Source organism: Stenella coeruleoalba (genome assembly GCF_951394435.1).
Source record: "Stenella coeruleoalba genome assembly, chromosome: 15".
Classification (NCBI taxonomy): domain Eukaryota; kingdom Metazoa; phylum Chordata; class Mammalia; order Artiodactyla; family Delphinidae; genus Stenella; species Stenella coeruleoalba.
This window is the reverse complement of record NC_137161.1, coordinates 38,746,400-38,765,012: the sequence shown is the minus strand read 5'-3', so window position 1 is coordinate 38,765,012 and position 18,613 is coordinate 38,746,400. Positions and strand designations below refer to the sequence as shown.

The 18,613-nt window shown below is 38.9% G+C and overlaps 1 protein-coding gene across 4 annotated transcripts in view; it reads right to left on the bottom strand.

Annotated features, from left to right (window-relative positions):
• Positions 1–940: 940 nt before the first annotated feature.
• The window catches only part of BTBD3 (BTB domain containing 3), a 38,947-nt gene continuing 21,274 nt past the window's right edge, over positions 941–18,613 (bottom strand). For 3 of the 4 annotated variants that reach the window (XM_079899095.1, XM_079899093.1, XM_079899094.1), the window contains 4 exons: positions 9,198–9,483; positions 8,620–8,710; positions 7,933–8,051; positions 941–4,922 (listed from right to left, as the gene is read on the bottom strand). In XM_079899095.1, the coding sequence (XP_079755221.1) occupies positions 3,890–4,922; positions 7,933–8,051; positions 8,620–8,710; positions 9,198–9,340 (1,386 nt within the window). In that variant the 5' untranslated portion in view covers positions 9,341–9,483 and the 3' untranslated portion in view covers positions 941–3,889. Of the gene's footprint in view, positions 4,923–7,932; positions 8,052–8,619; positions 8,711–9,197; positions 10,313–18,613 lie in introns of all 4 variants that reach the window. The other variant, XM_079899092.1, reaches the window with a different exon arrangement.

Sequence of the window (18,613 nt, the reverse complement as noted above, 5' to 3'; positions counted from 1 at the left end):
ACATTTTGATCCTGAGTGCCGACAGAAGAGGAGGATCATTTCCAATTGTCTTGGGATACTGAAAACAAACACATGTGGATTAAGTTTAAAGAGCACCAGAAGAGATAATGGCTAAGACTTTCCTGGATTAAGGATCTTTGCAATCCAGGTTGTATCTGTAATTACACTGATGAGAATGGGTATTTCCAGTTCTCTTACTCTTTGGAATAATTCCAAAAATCCTTTGAGTAGGTATGCTATAGAAACTGAACTATGAGTAGACGAAGTAGTTAAGCAAATACACAGGGTTTCACAATAAACTCTAGTATAAAAGTAACAGAAAGCTGTAGTAAAGCAAAAAACATATGTACGTGTGTGTGTAATTATACGAGTGTGTGTGTGTGTGTATATGTACTTGATATAGGGAAATATAATGGAAAACAGTTGAGGACTTAAAAATTATATTCACGATTGTCATATGACATTTATCTTTTTTATTCCTAGACGTAAGCAATTATAACAAAGCAGGAATAAGCAGCAGCACTGGTCACATCTAAAGCTAGATGTGATCTGGTATCAATAGCCCAGAGTACAGGGAGATCTACTAGACATTTGAGCAACTCTACCCAGAATGCCAGCCAACCACAAACTCCATTCCTGGAATATAAATGTATCCATTCACTCCCTCTCATCAACTTCATTCACTCCCTCTCATCAACTTAACAGTCAGGCTTTCCACAATGCAACTGATTAACATATTCATTGTTCTTTTATGCTTTTGCCTCAGATTTTTACTTCTTTAGGGATCAAGGATATGTGAATAACTCAGCAAACAAATGCTCCTGAAAAAACCATCTCTGTAAAATATAAGTGGAACCAAAAGTGCCAGAATGAGTTTGTTGTTTTTTTTTTTACTATTTCAAGGGACCTACAAAAATGCTAAGGAAAACAAATCTATGAACCAGTTTTATTTTATTTTCACTTAACATGATTATATACATTCATGTGTCTAACAAGATCTGCACTGTTACATTAAAAATACAGTACAATAACATTCAACATGAGGTACTTCATATTTATATATTTTTCCTTCATAAATAATGCTGTAAGCTACTGAATTCAAGCACTCTGATGCACAAGTGGCTAGTGTCTTGAATTAGCGAGCTTATTTAAACACCTTAAAAAAAAGACGGTTCAGTGCAACAGTTATGTAGAAATTAGACCATTTACTTAAATACTATATTAAGATATGCTTAAAGAATGTTACATTAGAACTGCTAGCCTAGCTCCCCTTATCCCCAGGATATAAACAATGACAAAGACTGCCAGGTACATTGGGAAAAGCATCTATAGGGCATTGTTCAATAAAGTTGCATTTATACACTACAGTTGCCCGCCTTGTCAGAACAATGGTTTCTAGTTTTAAAAGCTACAAAATTTGAGATTACCAAAGAAAATAAAGCAAGCACATTAGCCTTAATTCCATGTCACTGAAAATGCAGAAGGGAGAATAGGATTTAAAAGATAAAATTTTCTTGTTTTAAATACAACTTTCAAATTTAACCCACAGATCTTGGCACCAGCCAATCAGATGATGGATGGGTTTTGGTTTTTTTCTTTTTCAGGTGATAGCAATTAATATAAAATTAAGTTCTTCCACACCTAGTGTACAGGATCTCACGTGGCTCTCACCCAGCGGTTCCCCAGCCTCTGGAGGGCAGCTACTAACAGGAGCACTGACCATGGGTGTTACTGAATGAACAATCTTCACTCTAAGGTTATCACACCCATCGCCAACAACCTGATATGATGAAATTAGTGCTAAATAAAGTTTCTTCTCCTCTGGCTTAAAAATTAGTGCCTTCCAATTAGGTATATAGTCTACCAATTTGCAAGGTAACTATGAGTTACCGAAATGTTTAACCATAATTTATAAATAAAACCCTTTGTAGAAGTATTTTTTAAATTGAAAACGTACCTTTATTTCATAGTTTGCCAAAACTACTGTCATCTTGCTAATAAGAAATAATTGTTAGATAATTTTGGAAAGTTGTCCTGGGAATACTCATCTATAATCACCGTAATAGCTTTTGATCATCTACGCTAACAGACATAGGTAATGGTAAAGGTGATTAGAACATTTCCCATAATCCAGTGTTCTCCTCCATCAGGGAAGCCAGCCGAAGCGACAAGCCCATGTCTACAGGGGGAGAAGTGGCCCAGAAGCACAGGCAGTCACTCACTGGGGCCCGGCTGGGGCCAGCAGGGGGACCATTTCTGTCCCAGCCCTCACTGACCAGGCAGGGAGGAGACAGTTCCTGAGCTGGCACGCACCTGAACGCGCACGGGCACCCACGCACACACCCACCCCAGGACTAACCCCTGCTCCAGAGCCAGCTTCGGGCTCACAGAGCAGAAGAAGGAGGCGGCCAGTGACCACACTCTGGGTGGCGGGGAAGCCATCTCAGGATCACGCTGGGCAGAAAAGCTGCCCAGAAACACATGGATACTTCAACTGGGAGTGGACACAGTGGACACCACCAGGGTCACAGGCACTAAGCCAGCACAAGCCTTCGCTGAAGGAGAATGTTTTGATGAGCTTTTCCCTCCTTTGTTTACATTATCCGTGGACAAATAAGAGAGCTGGATGTGATGCTGAGGCAGTGAATATTAGGTATCACCAAGTCTATCGCTCTAGACCATTTTCTAAAAACCCTGCAGGCATATATTGGCACTTTAAGATGGCCAGAGGCCAGATTCTAGCAGTCCAGGAACAGGACAGAATTATAATTAACTAAGAAGATACAATGTGGTCAAAGTAGATCCGGTGAAATACATTACAGATTAAAAAAAAAAAATCAATGAATAAAATATCTCATTACATTAACATGTGGTGCTACAAAACTAATTGTTATTCCATTCATCTAAAGAATTGTTTGGTCCTCTTTTCATGGGAAAAAGGGAATAGGAATTCTATACAGTACAACTTTTGAAAACCAGCAAATGGCAGGGATCAGAAGCTAAGCAGGGAAAAGGGTCTGACTTTTTCAAACTCTGTATTATAATTTGCCATCCATTAAACTATCTGTCGTATGGGACTTTTTTAGGCTTCCTTTTAAAACCATTTTAGTTTAAATTAATAGGCCTGCAACTTTTTCCTAATGACAATAAAATTTTATAATTTAGTTACTTCTAAAAGAAGTCTCTGTACTGCAATATTCTGTCTTCTAAACTAAAAGAATATAAATCTGTCTGTAGCAAAAGTCATGACCTAAAACTTCCAATTTCTTACTTTACATTGACACTTTGCAGTTTAAAACTTAACAATCTTATGAATTTAGGATTTAAGAAAAAGCAATGCCCAAAAGTAAAATATTTAAAAGGAAATAAAATAAGAAGGTAAAGTGACTACTGTCTACTTTCTTAATTATTAATTACCAAGCAAAACGTCTTTCAAAATTGTACACTGAGGTTTATCTGTTTTTTGGGAAGTGAAGGGTTCTGTTTAAAAATAATTCTTGTTATTGTTATTTTAGACTATTTATTCCTATTTAAAATAAAGCCCAAAAGGGAATTTGAGGTGATCTGAAAATTGTCCTAAGAGGGACAAAACTGGGAGGTCAGTGGGGCAGTTGGAAAAGAAGAACTCAAAATCTCCCCAGATGTATAGATCCAACTCTAAGAACCACAAGCCTTGATGAGAACTTGGCTCTTTTACGCATAGAGTTAAAAGCTGAATGCTGCATTTTTGCCTGTACATAATTAAAAGGTTGAAAGAAATCAGAACCTGCCTACAGCTCCGTTCATTACAAACTACCTGCGCTGATTGCATATCTGCAGCTGAGCTAAGCATCAAGCAAGCAGGAGTGTGGTGTGCACCTCAGAGCCTGCACTGCTCCGGGAAGCGTGCTCAAGCGTAGAATATAAGTTCGGGGATCTGACCCCCCTGCACCCCAGTGCCGTTGGTGCTGTCCGACGAGCACTGGAACTGGACAGTGACTTTGCCACACTGAACTTCTGTCATGCCTTCCTGTCCAAAGTAGCTGAGCTCATTGCCGTCCAGGATCACGCTGGCCGTGTAGAAGGTGTCTGGCTCAATCTGCACCGGGTACTCGAACCACACGGGGAAGGTGTTGCTGGAGCCGTCTGAGAAGTACTTGCTCAAGTTCTGCCCCAGGACGACACCCTGCCGCTTGAGTTCGATCTTGGCACTGTACTCGGCTGAGCCGCAGCTGGAGCCGTACAGCCCGAAGCCCGCGATGAACACCCTCTTGTCGACGGCGAACTGGATGCTGTCGCAGCGGCCCCGGTAGCGCCACTGGTTGCTCCGGTAGGCGCACGACTGGAAACGGTGGCAGCGCTGCGGGACGAGGCCCTTGCGGGCTTTGCTCACGAACTGCAGCTCGGGCTTCTTGGCCGCGGTGTACCAAAGGAAGATGTCGTTCGTCTCGTTCAGAGTTAAGACTCCAGACTGTGCAGCACCGTTTGCAAAATCGTCCAGGGCCATGGTCGGGATGCGGATCAAGTAAAGCGCCTTCCCGAGGACCTTGCGCTTGTTTTCAATGCTCAAAGCCAGATCTTGTCGCTGGCATTCCACTTCAGCCCAGTTGAGAGCTGCCTCGAAAACCACAATTTCTTTGGCATTCAGAGTTTCCCTGCGGAGGATACTTTCTAGTGTCTGGAAGTCAATATCACAGAACCCCTCAGACTTGAGAGCGAGCTCGGCCTGGGCGTCGATCACCTCCCAGCACCGCTGGGTCAGGTCCGGTTCCTCAAACAGGCAGCTCTGGGACAGGAGGACACAGGCGTTCTTGGCGCTCAGGCTGGTCTCCAGGAAATTGACGCAGGCCCGGGCGAGGTGAGGGACGATGTACTTTTTGGCAGCATAAAGAGTGGCCAAGACTGTGTCAGCAGCCAAGTCAATTTCATCACAATAGATGTATCTGCAAGAAACAGCGCTGCATGTAAACGGAATTTTCACAAAAATGAGCGTGTCCAGTGAGAAAAGATGTAACTACTTTCAAGTTAGTTCCAAGAAAATCTTATGTAACAGTTATTACAAACATGATTAGACATTAAAACAACATCTGAAATACATTCATAAGTTATTAATATTTCAACTTAGTAGAAAGTTTGTATAATTAAAGACATTAACTTCATGTAACCATTCTAGCCTCTATTTTAAAGCTACAAAATATAGAAGATACTAGAACATTCAAGAAAGGGCTGAAATCAAAAATAGTGAATATGAGGAAAAAATATAGCAAAATTCTATTATATATACTATACTATATTTAGTTAAAAATAACCCCTATATGTTTTAGGAGAAATATATGTATGTAGACTTACTTAAAAATTTTTCTGCAAATTCAGATGGAAACAAGTATCTTTAATATCAATACTGTAATGTTAGCAATGATTGCATCTTGACGCTTTTATATAAGAATGGCTTGGATTTTCCTTAAACACAAAACAAAACCTGATCTTAAGATATTTTTCAAGTAGTTCCAAGTTCAATAGATTTTTAAATATGGGCTCCAATGCTATCTTCCGGTTAACTTTACATAGAATCCAACGCAGGCTTTGTATCTGGCTTTTTTTTTTAAACTCTAAATTCTTTCTTCTCCCCCACACATTCCTTCCACCTTCAGAATTAAAGAATACATTATTTCCAGATACACTTAATTAAAAAACAAAGTTAAGAAAGTCTAAGTATGCACTATTTGTGTGCTTCTGTGAAGTGTCCCCATTTCAGGAGATAAGACACTTCTTATTGTTTTGGGGGACAGTGTCAGTCTCCCAAGATGCTATGTAAAGATAGAAATCATCTGCTTCTTTTAGATGCTGTGGCTGACTAAGAGATAGTAATAACTGCACATGAGTAAAAAATACATACTAATAACATAATTAAAAAATGTTTCTAGCTACTTGCTGTGACATTTTCCTTACTGAAACACATATAACAGGAAATAAGCAATAGCTTCTGTAACAAAGTACAAAAATATAAGGATGGCAATGAGAAAAATGACCACAATCATGAATGGAACCTGAATTTTTTCTCCCAGGAAGCCCTTACTCTTTTCTGATAGACTAAGCCAGCCACTGGCAAGATGGCAAGACTGCTCGACTAAATACCTGCAGCACCAGGACCATGGGGAGGATTCTGCAGCACGGTCAGCACTTTGTAGCTCTTACCCTAGAACTGGCAAATGAGCAGTCTTCCCTTTTTCTTGACAGCCCCCTTTCCAGTAGTACTGGCTACTCACCCACAATGCAGGGGTGAGAAAAACCTGGCCTCCACTATCCCAGGCAACTACACTGTGCTGATCAAGCCCAGCATGACAGTAAATGGCACCTGCTACATTTCTGATTCTTACCACTTTACGTGGACTGCTCATATAATTTTAAAAACCTGTATCAAGATATATTCTAGGCAACACATTTATAAGAAAAGATGCCTGTCAAATGATGAATCAAATGGCTTAGGTGAAACGGAATTTTGTGACTCGTACTCGGGTTTCCTAATTATGTACATATATCTGCGGCAACGCAACAGTCTACTTGACTACAGTGATGACAAAATGCCGAACTAGTGTCAGCATTCTCCTCTGCAACAGAAATAATGTCAAATATACAAAGCTAACTTCACTGGGGAAAAAAACAAAACACAAAAATCGCTACAGGTAAAACTGAGTTCTGTATGTATATCTCTAAAACATTACCAAGGTCACAAAGTGTCTGTTCGTTAAAAGTAGCGGATTAGTTTATGTTTTGGTACTTCACGTGCTCACTTGCCTTTAATTTCCCTATCTCCCACTATGAAAGTTCTAGAGAGCAACAAATGGATTTCAAAACTATACTACACATAAAGAATTAAACACTTTAAAGTTCTGGAACTAACTATAATACTTATTTTTCAGTAGGCAGAAGACAATATATATCAGCATTTTAAATGTTTGTGGGATTACTGTCCAACTTGTTGAGCCAATGAGTAATTTTTTTCAACAAACATTGTAATTTATTCCAGTGACTCAAAATCCCCACAGCAGCAGGTAACCTTGAACTCTGGTACACTTTGGTGTGCTAGAATAAGAATCAAGAAAAATCACCTAAACATTACTTAGAATAATCGCTGGACCCTAACCACACAGTAGACTATCTCACTGTCCAGCACCAACACAGGTCACAGAAGTGGATTCTAGTTATCTGGTCAACATTTACTGGATTCTGCAAAAGACCCAGGAGAGAGAAAACTATTTTTTAAATAAATTTATATCTTATAACTTTACATTTCTGTATGACCAATTTAAGTTTTTCTGAACATATCCATATACATCTATAGAAAATTATTCATCTTTCAAAAATTTCTCCTCTACTACAAAATGCAAATGTCTCTTATCCTTGAGAAACAGCATCTGACTTCATGTGACAGCATGTGTACGTATGTGTGCATCAAGATCAGACAATTTCAACAGATAATAAGTTTTATAATTGCTGATAGGAGACAATAACTCCTAGAAAACTTAAAAACCTCCTAACTGGTAGTATTTAAATAATGTATATAATTTCTGGAATTGTGAAGCAAAAATATAATTTATGTCTTTTTAAAGACTTCTTCACACACAATACTTTCAGAGAGAACATGCTCTATTAGATAACACACCAGAAAGTTCTTTTGCTTTAATTATAAGTCATTAAAAATGAAATCACTATACGTGCCACTTGCCCCCAAATTCCATGTCAAGGTGTGATTGTAAACGCCTGCTTCATTCCACATGCTCCCCATGAAAGGTGCACAGGAGTTTTCATCAAAAACACTTACAAGGTAAGCAGCACCCACTTTCTTCATCAGTCTCTCTTTTCTATTACCTGGAAGTTATACTTAACTGCGAAGCCATAAGAGCACAAAAACAGCATAAACAAACTCTTTCCAAACATACGCAAGATGCTTACTTCAGCATAGCGAGAAAAGCAGCAGGGTCGACATCTGGTATACGGATTTCATCTTTGTCCTCGGCAAGTTCTCCGTAAAACATTGCATGGAAAACAGAGCTCCCAACAGCTAAAACATACTGTGGAGAAAGGGAAATCTTATTTCATGCACTAAATTGAAAACATTTTCAGCACATCAATCCAGAAAAACAACTCTAAGCAATCAGCTTTAGTGGACACAGAGCACCTAACACCTGCTCTACTGACAAAGCCAAGGTACAGTGGATCTGGCCATGAAAGCAAAAGACAGAAGTTCACGCAAACCAGTCTCTATGCTGCTAATTATCAAGGCTTTAACAGACTGATGCTCAAGTTCCCTCATTATAAAATAAATAAAATAAAAGCTTATCTAACAGATTTCTCGGAGAAGGGTAAACATATGACTTTCCTAACCTATCACAACAACTTCCCATGACTGTAGAGTTAAGAGGGCATGTTTTTGTGTGAGACATAAAGCAGGGTAAAAGGAAACAAAGAAAAAAAATTAAGCGTGGCCAAGGCCCTCTGGAGACGCTGCACTTTCTCTGTGATCGGGTGAAACACGCACTGCCTGCCATTGGCAAGCTGCCCACCCCAAGTTCCAGGCTCACGGAGAGGGTCCCTCTTTGTAAATCTCAGTACTAAACGAGTAATGCATCTGTTGCTTACTTTGTGTCCTGGCAACCGCTGAGTCCCACCTGGTGGCCCAACCACAAAATGTACATCTGCCATCAAATCATTATTGAACATCACTGCATTTCTGTAAACAGAGGCAATTCATTAATTCACAGCGTTTTAACACCCCCTCCCCAACATACAAAACCCATAAAAGATTCACAAGCTAAACAACAGTTTAATAACTTCAGGGTAAAGCTACAAATAAAGGTTCCAACTATACAACTGCGTCTGTAATCACTGCAAACACATGGAAGTAACTGAAGTTTTTAAAAAAAAAAAAGTTATCCAAACTTTTCTTTAGACTTAAGGACAAATAAAAGGTTTCTATCTTCTATAACCCACAGACACAACCCTGTCACCTAAATGTTACGGCTTAGAAAAACATTTTTATCTAAGAGGAAAACAGCTGTACTATTCTGGAAAAGATACAAGGCAGTTTTCCATTACCAATAAAGCTTCTGGGAAAAGAGGAAACGCAGATTTATGTTAAAATACATTACACGTTGTGCAAAAGCAGAAACTTCAACACAGGAAAACTTTTAAAGTAAATATGCTGGCCCGGCACTTACCTCTCTCTAATGGTGGGATAAAGACCCTGCCAATTCGGGGCCGGAATAAGGTTGTTGTTACTGAGATTCTGCTGGTGGTAATGCTGGACAGTGGTGCTGCTGGAGTTGGCTGGTTTTTTTCGGGGGAATATATCAGCAGCCATCTTCTTCTTCTTTTTAGTCTTCAAGGTAATTATTTCATAACAAACTGGAGGCAACTTGCTGCTGCTGCTGCTGCTACTGCTGCTGCTGCTACTGCTGGGATTTGTTTTCTTCGAGCTTTTCTTGGACCTGTTCTTTACCGTCTCTGGAAGCATCAAGAAGAAGGTGAGACATTTCATGTTCTTTTCCTTGTCATCTACCATGAGTACAGTAGGTCTCTCTTTATAGCCAGATATTCCAAATCGGTGTGAGCATCAAGGAAAAGAGGCTAGCACGAGCTAAGATGAGAGCAGAGACCAGCAAGCTGATATTTTGCTTCTTTTCTCAGCCGGGCAAGGTGACCTTTTTACTATGTTGAATTAGAAACTGGCTTTAAGTTTTATCCAGTACTGGGTCTGTTAAATACATCCCCATCATGATTCCTGTTTCTCTTATTTGCTCATAAAAATAACCCAGTTTCCTAGATCACCTGAAAATGCTACACTGCGCGAAGGTGACAGGCAGAGAGCCGTAGCACTTGTTTTCTGAATTAGGTTAGCAAGATGTGCTGGAGCCGCGTGAGTCTGTTCGGCCGGCTGAAGTTGTGTGGTGAATGGATCGGAGGAGAGTAGGTATTACAGCCCTGCAGATGGAGTCAGACAGCCAGTGCTCGGAGCCAATAGCTGAAGTCACCAGTCATGATTGGACCAAGCAAAACAGTGACACCTATTGTAGTGTGCATAGTTCTGATATTAAAGGAACAGCAGTTGCATTCTCTTGGCTACTATATTATTGTACATTTAAATAAGATAAACAACCTATGAGATATATTTGAAAACAGGAAGAGAAGAGTTTATGTCCACGGATTTTTCTTCAGTAGATGTGCATTTTTATTCCCCCAGTTAAACAAGCAGGGACTGATATCTACTGTTTCTAGTAAAATCTTTATCCCGGCAGCATTCTAGTACTTCAAACAAAATCTTCCATTCTACCAGCTAAAAGGGATTATTAATAGCAAAACCATATTAAACACATTTATTACAGCTTAATGGGAAGGAATGAAATTTTTCTTTTTCCTTTTTTAGTCTCTTTGAATGCAAGTTATAGTCTAGTACAAATAAGAGATGAGGTCATGTGTTCATTTTACCCCCCAGTGTTTTCTAGCTCCTATAATGATCTTTGACAGGAGTCCCAGATCACAAAATACTGTTAATTAGACTAAAATGATACCAGTAGGTTTAGCTGCACTGAAACATAAGACACATTCTGGATGTAAAAATAAGATTCAAATGAGACAAATCTGGTAATCAGTGTTTAAAGGCTGTAATTCACTAAAAATATGTGAAATGGGGCCCTGTTCAGGACTTCAAAAAAATTCAACCTAAATGTTATGGTTACATGTAGCCTCATCACAGTTTTAAAGAATGTAATTCACAAATTCTAACACAAAACCAATAATAAGGCTACCCAAAATGATACATGCTGCACAGTTAAGATGCAAACAGGTTCTCTCGGCTTTGAATCAGAACAGTACTAACTACTACCTGGTTTTTATAGATGTGAATCCTCCAACGTTTCTAGCTTTGCTGAGTAAGGAAAAACCAAAACACCTGCTGCAGGTTCCACACATGCACATACATTTCTAGGGGGGCCTAATGAGGAGAATGAAGCACTATCACTCCTACTGGCTTGAAGGGCGGCAGCCACGTGCTGCCCCCACCTGATGCACCTTCATGACCACAGCCCTGCTTGCTGCACCACATCCATCGGAATAATGAGTTCCTGAGAGCGAGGGCCCAACAAATGGGAGCTTTGGTTGCTGTTATAACCGACAATCTACTAAAGATAACACAACTAAAATCAGACTTTAAATCCCTGGGACCTAGAATCACTAAACTGAACCAAGGAATATCCTCTTTATTGTCATCATTATTATTCTTAAACCTGTTTACAAAGCCACTGCAGGACAGACTGTGTGCAAAGAGAACCATGGTCTTTAGCACAGGTTGTTCACCCCATTTCGTACGAACTCTGAAGTGCCATGTATTTACTACAAGTACCGTATTCCCAGTCATAGGGCTAACACACACACACACACACACACACACACACACACACACACACTTCCAATTGCCTGCAGACACACTTCACCACACAATGTGTGTGTGTGTGTGTGTGTGAGAAACAGAGAGAAAGAAACACATGGAGAAAGGCACAAAGAAGAAACAAGTGAGTTCCTATTACAGCTAACTTTTCAGAATATGATTAAAAGCAAAGGATTTCTCTCCTGCTCAAGTGCTACTTAACTTCCTGACCATCACCATCCTAGGAAAGTCCCCAGGACAGGGAGCTCCTTTTGACTGGGATTAATTCCCTGTGTACTTCTAACAAACCTAGTAGCTGGCTCCTTCAGGTCAGAAGTAATCAATTAGAATGGAAGGGAAATGAAGGGTTTTGAGACAGACTTACCAGCAGCTGGAAAGCCAAAACAGACAAAAAGCATTAAAGACAGACACAATAACTTAGAAGTTTTGTGGTTTTTATTCATTTTGCATATAGTTCAACACCCTTTACCAGAAGCCTCCAAAAAACACTGCTCTTATACCACTAAATAAAGGAAAAAGTGCACATAATAGTTTAAGAAAGAAAATTATATAATATATATATATTATATAATAATATAAATTTTAGAAAATGTTCTTTATAAAATTAAGTTTCAGTTATTTAGAAAATTAAGTTTTGTGGAGAAGCTTGGAAATATTTATTAAACTGGAATCACCTAGAACAGTGCTGCAGAGAGGGGCCTTGTCCTTATTCATGGATGTGAGGACCGATGAGCACAGCTGTTTTAAAGACTTTTTTTTTTTTTTTTTTTTTGCGGTACGCGTGCCCTCACTGTTGTGGCCTCTCCCGTTGCGGAGCACAGGCTCCGAACGCGCAGGCTCAGCGGCCATGGCTCACGGGCCCAGCCGCTCCGCGGCACGTGGGATCCTCCCGGACCGGGGCACGAACCCGTGTGCCCCGCATCGGCAGGCGGACTCCCAACCACTGCGCCACCAGGGAAGCCCTAAAGACATGTTTTTAACTACAAAAAAAATCCAGTTTTTTAAAAAACAAGAAAGATATTTTAATTTTTGTAGCCAATTTGGAAAGGCATGAAAATGTGAATAAAATCAAGACAATGAAAAGCTTACTGAGAGCCACCGTTTCTTCCCACGATAATAAGACAGTTAATATAAGGTCCCTGCTACTGCACGTGTGGTCGAAGGAGCAGCAGCAGCACCTCCTGGGAGCCTGTTAGAACCCATGGCCTCAGCCAGACTCTGCATCAGGATCTGTATTTTAACAAAACTCTCCAAGTAATCTATATTACATTCAAGTTTGAGAAAACCTCATACACATGACTAAGGGAATGTTACAAGGTCTTCCCAATGTTCCGGTATCAACATCTGGAGCCGCGTTTCACATTCAAGTGAATGGACAAATAATTAAAAATAATTTAATTTTGAACCTTCATGTCTTGTTCTGAAATTCTGATCAGCCCCTAAGTGTCAAATTCTATGATTCAGATGTGTAGACAGCCAACTGAGAGGTCCCCAAATATTTTTCAATTTTCAGGAAAAGAAGCTCAAGCCCAAATTATTTTAAAGGGCAGTGACAGAGACAATTAGGGGGAAAAATAAAGGATTAAAAAATGCCAAGTGTGAAACAGATGAACCACCTAATATTTTAAAATAATCTACTTCAAATTCTATTTCAAAAAATTAGCACTGTGGTACAGCACAATTAGCGATCAAATAGTCTAGTTCAGTCCTGGCTCAGCCACTAAAAATTAAAGAGCTGTGTGTGTGTGTGTTGGGAGGGGGAGGGAGGGAGAGTGTCGGAACACATCATTTAGCCTTTAAAGCGCCTACACAATGAAGAGGTTCATCCAGAATTGATGAGTGTTTCTCAAACTTTACCCTCAATCCACAGTAAGAAATCCATTTTGTATTCAGACCCGGTACTAACACCCACAAACACATATATCTATATACAGATGGAAAGAAGGTCACAAAACAAAACTTATGCTTAGCATGTTATGAAACACTCTGGTATTTTCTGTTTTATTCTTTTCTTTTTAATGTTGGTTTTGATACAGTCCATTGATTTCATGACCACAGTTTAAGTAACACTGGTCTAGATTATTTCCAAGGACTTTTAAGGCTTAACATCCTAGGGTTCTTTCCTATCAGGAATTTGGACTAGGGGCCACTAGACAAGGAAGAAGGCAAGGCTGCATCAACTTAATGGAGCCCATGAAACAAACCCCTCAAATCACATGCAAAATTGGGAGTCTGCGTTTATTTTTCTGGAAAGAGAAGCCATATCTGTCTTTCAGAGTAATTCATGATGCAGAACATAATAAAATGTTATGGAAATCGCACATTAATTTGAATAGTCAAAATATTCATTGTATCATTTTATTTTCTGCTTTCATTTCTATAGTCTATCTCATTAAACACAAATTATGGCTTCTTTCCCCCCCTTGAAATTAAATATAAATAGTTAAAATCCCATCTATTGAATCTGTAACCCATAAACATCACCCACTGGGTTGAAGAATAAAGAATACCAGTCTGGTATCTACTGTCAAATTTCACGTCTAAAATTTCTTTCTGGCTAGCATACCACTTGTTCCTACACGTCCTGAATTTTAAAGCTGTTATGAGACATGGTTAATTTGCCCTATTAAAGTAAATAACTAGGTGAAGTCAAGAAGCCCATCAATCTTTTATGAAAGTATTCTCAAAATACAAACATGCTGATCATGCAGTGTATTAGGTGTCGGGCATGCAATGGTGAGCAAGATTGGGAACCAAGCTTAAAAGGTTAGCGAATAGCAGTGGATTTCAGATAATTTTATAACTGCCGGAAAGTTCAATCACCTTTATCTCTTCCCATTCAATTCCTCATAATAATAAAATTATGAACAGAATTAAGCTCACTTAGATCAAATCATCCTCTTCACCACTGGAAGGTTTGCCAGACATCCGGTCTTTATTTGGTATTACAGAATCTTGTTTATTCAGTTTGGGGACTTGAGTAAGGTTTGGAACTAAAAGGGACTATAGAAATCATTTAATGCAACTCTGTCCCACAGATAAGGTAACTAGGGGTCCAGAAGATTACGGGATTTGTGAAAAGTCCACAGTTAGGTTGTGGGGCAATGTCCAGACTAGAGCGCAGATTTCCTGACTGCTTGCTTAATTGTGTCTGTTCCACTCGCTCTAGTTTTCACCCACAGTAATTACCCCACAATCTTATGTAATGCTTTATCTTCACATTTCTAATCTACTTCAAAAGAAAAACACACGTCCGAATTTACAGATATGAAAACCATGAACATATATATACTCTGGACCCTGCAGGAAGCAACTGCTAGAAGAATGGGAGGACACTTTCTGGGAAGAAACGGAGAGGAACTGTAACAGAAAGGAACACAGGAGCGCAGCAGCCATGAGGAAGCCACTCAAAACCAGAAGAGGCTCTCCAGTAAAATGAAAATTAGAAAGCCAGCCATTCATGGTTAATACCAACAAATGCGATGTCAACAACTAACAATGCTGGCAACTCTTGTTTAACTTGCTCCAACCTTGCACTCCTTGTCTGGACTTGTATTTGGTTTACTACAAGACACCTAAACAGCTACAGGGTGGACACCTCCAGAACCTAACAGAGGAGAGTAATATAACCTGATAAATTATGACGAAAGAGTGTTTTGGTTTTGCTTATCTTTCTCTTCAGTACTGAGCGAAAGTTATGTTTTGATCTGGGAGGTATAAAACATAAGTGACAAAATGGTGGCAATCCCTAAAGATAGCAACAGTTGCTGGAAAACAGACTATATGCATGTTAAATTCGGAAACAAATACAGTCAAGCGCTGGCAGCACCGTATAGTGGGAAAAAAAGAGCCAATAACTAGCGAACCTAGGGTTAGTTACTTAGAATCTGTAAACCTCATTCTACTCATCTGCCAAATGGGGTGATTCTACCTAGCTCATCCCTTTCAGGTTTCTCCTGAAGGCAAGATTACATGTTTGTGAAAGCACTTTGATAGAAGTTGAAAACGCTCTGCAAAGGTAAACTTCCACTATTAGTAACAATTGTACCCAAAGCAGGAAATATTTGTGATACAATTTTCCAAAACACAAAAACCCAAAGATTCATCTGGCTCCCTGCCCTCCTAATCTTCCTGACTTACAGCTACTGACATTTCATCCATCTGCAGGCTTGCTCCAGCCCCACCAAGCAGGCTCCGGTTTGCTGGGGGTCTTGTTCAGATTTTGCAGGTGAGGTTCAATAATCAAGATCTCTGTTGTGCATTGTGATCAGGTCCCACACAATGCCAGGTGTGCACCTGGAACCCACATTCCAGGCTGGGTGTCCACTGGACTTCAAGGCCACCTGTTGGTGGATACCCAGCCGTACCCACCTCCTGAGAGAGCCCAAAGTGGCAATTAGTCCAGAGCCACCCAGCAATGTCTACATTAGCAACTCAATTTGGCCTCTCAACAATGACCCAATTTGAATTCTAGCACCAAGGGTGATGATAACTAAGACAAACACTTGGGCAAGGCATGCCTCTGTGTGGCTGGAGGGATGAGGCTCATGGGCTGTTTCACTAAGTCATTTCCTATTCACCACACAAAGTTCCAGTTAACCTTAAAATTGTACATTAAATTTGGAAAAAATGCCCAAAGGTAGAATGTGACAATTCTTTGAAGGCAGGAACAACGATTCTTTTAAAATTTCATGTAGCAGTTAACATGATATTTGATGATTATAGCTATGTCTATGGGTACCTTGTTTGGACTATTAAACAACTCAGCTAAATGCCGTATCATTCTCTATCATGCGTTAAATGAGGTGATCTTGAGAGGAACATATAAAATATATCATATGAGATACTCTAATGATAGGTATTTAAAAAAATACTATAAATTCTTTCGTAAAGTTTAAGATCCTTTAGTAAACAAGATAATCAATTGCTAATTTTTATATACTCTGAGTGATCTCATGTTAAGTTTCCTTGTGTGTGAAAGTTGTTGACTACACAATATCTCTTATCGTTTCCAATTCTAGATTTCTAGAATTAAAGAATCTGTATAATGTTTGTTAGAAATAATGATTTATTTAATATAATTTTCTTTATATCTTAATATTATGATTATAACCAAAACCCAACTAAAACTCTATGTATGTATATATAGACGTGCCACATTTAATTGGTTATAAGATTCCTTTTTCCCCCCCACTGCAACATTTTAACATCTCTGAAACTGGGCTGAATCTTACAATTGATGGCATTTTATGAGTATAACTTCAGGCTCCTCCCCTTTCTCACTGGTACATAAAATAAAGGCATACCTTACAATTGATGGCACCTTACAATCAGTGAAATAAGGTAAAATATATATAATTCAACAGAAAAAAAGGGCTCTCTTCTTTAGGTTGGTTAATTATTCCCCTAACCAGGCAAGATGCCGGCTCAGAATTCTGGCTGAACTACATTAGAATAATTGAGCTTTCATCAACCAGTCATCTGATAAAGTATATAATCACAATTCTCAATTGAGACTGCTACTATGACAACCGATGATATGGTAAAAAGTCTACACGGAAATTCCAAAATGAGAATTTCCATTGCCAGGACTGGTAAGAGTTTCAGCATTAATACAATGTATTTCTCCTAAATTCTCATGGCACACAACTATACATGTACTTAAAACTCCTTAATAGAAGCCTATTAACTGGGTAATATTTGCTAAAGATATTTTATCAATCAATCAATCAAAGATTTATTAACCTACAACAATGTGATACATAGGTTAAACCTGGAGCTAAATGACTCCTTTGAAATTATTAATAATTTTCAAACAAATAGAATCAATATTAAAATATTAGTTTTAAGAGGGAGAAATATTATTATCATATTACAATGATCCCATTGTATGTATGACTTTCTCCTAGGTACTTGAAAACAATTTATCCAAAGAAAAGTAAAACCAGGCCTCAGGAGGTCTCTTCTGAGAAGGCCCGAAGGGGGGCTGTTCTGACCCAACAGGGGACATTAAACCTATTGGAAATTCTGGAAAGAAGGACTCTGCCTGACCACAGCTGCGGCTTTTTCCAGGTCGGCTGTTGGCTTTAGTTGACAGAGGAGGAAAATATGTTTTAGTCAAATAAAAAATATTTTTCATAGATATTTTTTACTTTGCCTAGTATATTTTTTTCTGATATTAGGAAGATAATAACCAAACTCATCTCTACACTCAGATCATTAAAATCCAAAGGCCCTCTTCACTTACGTACTTAACCAAAGAATGTCTGGCTTTATTTGATAAAGCCACACTTTTCCAATGAGCACATGGAACAGGAAGAAAAAATCCTGACCACCTTCAAACCAACCTTCACACCATTCTATATCAGTCCTGTTTATTAACAGGGTAGATGTAACAAACCAATTTCCCCAACATCTACAACTTAGTGAAAAAGCTCTGCAAGATAAAACAAGATTCCCAAACATAAGTCACTTCACTGTGCATTTGCCCTCAGTCACTCAGGGGCACTTAGAAATGAGCACTGCTCTCCTCTCCCTCAACATAGTACAGCCCCCCAAAACACTTGAGGGAATGATATACATTATCTTACACTAAAAAATTTTATCACTGTAAAATCAGTAGGATAGTTTTGTTAAAGGCAAGGCGAGAGAAAAACAAAAACCAAAAAGCTTTAATTTCCTATTTTAGCAAAGTCACATAGAAAAGACAAGTTACCAATTTTGTGTTTTGACTATCACCATACACGTATCCACAAGAGCCTTAGTTAATTACTATTTAATGAAACGCCTTCCTTCATTTTTACAATGTATGTGACTAGAATGAAATATAGTTATTTTAAGCAAACAATACAAGATCTAAAAATAAGAGATCTGCTATACTGAGAGAAATTGTGCTACAGGAAAACACAAACACATCTGAAATTACCAGGCATCTTCAAACCCAATTTTTAATATATCCTTTCTAGAGTAGAGACCACCAAATGAAAGTGAAAAAAGCACATACATTTCTAAACTGAGTCACAAAAACATGTTCTAACAAAAAATCCACGTAGAATTAGAAGCCCGTGATGGAGGGTTATTATAGAAACCAGCTTCTGGCAAAAACTCAAAGTAAAATCTGTTTTAAGTCCAAATAAAAAAATATGTTTTACGCTACTATTAATTAGCTTTAAAGTCTACAATTCCCCATGA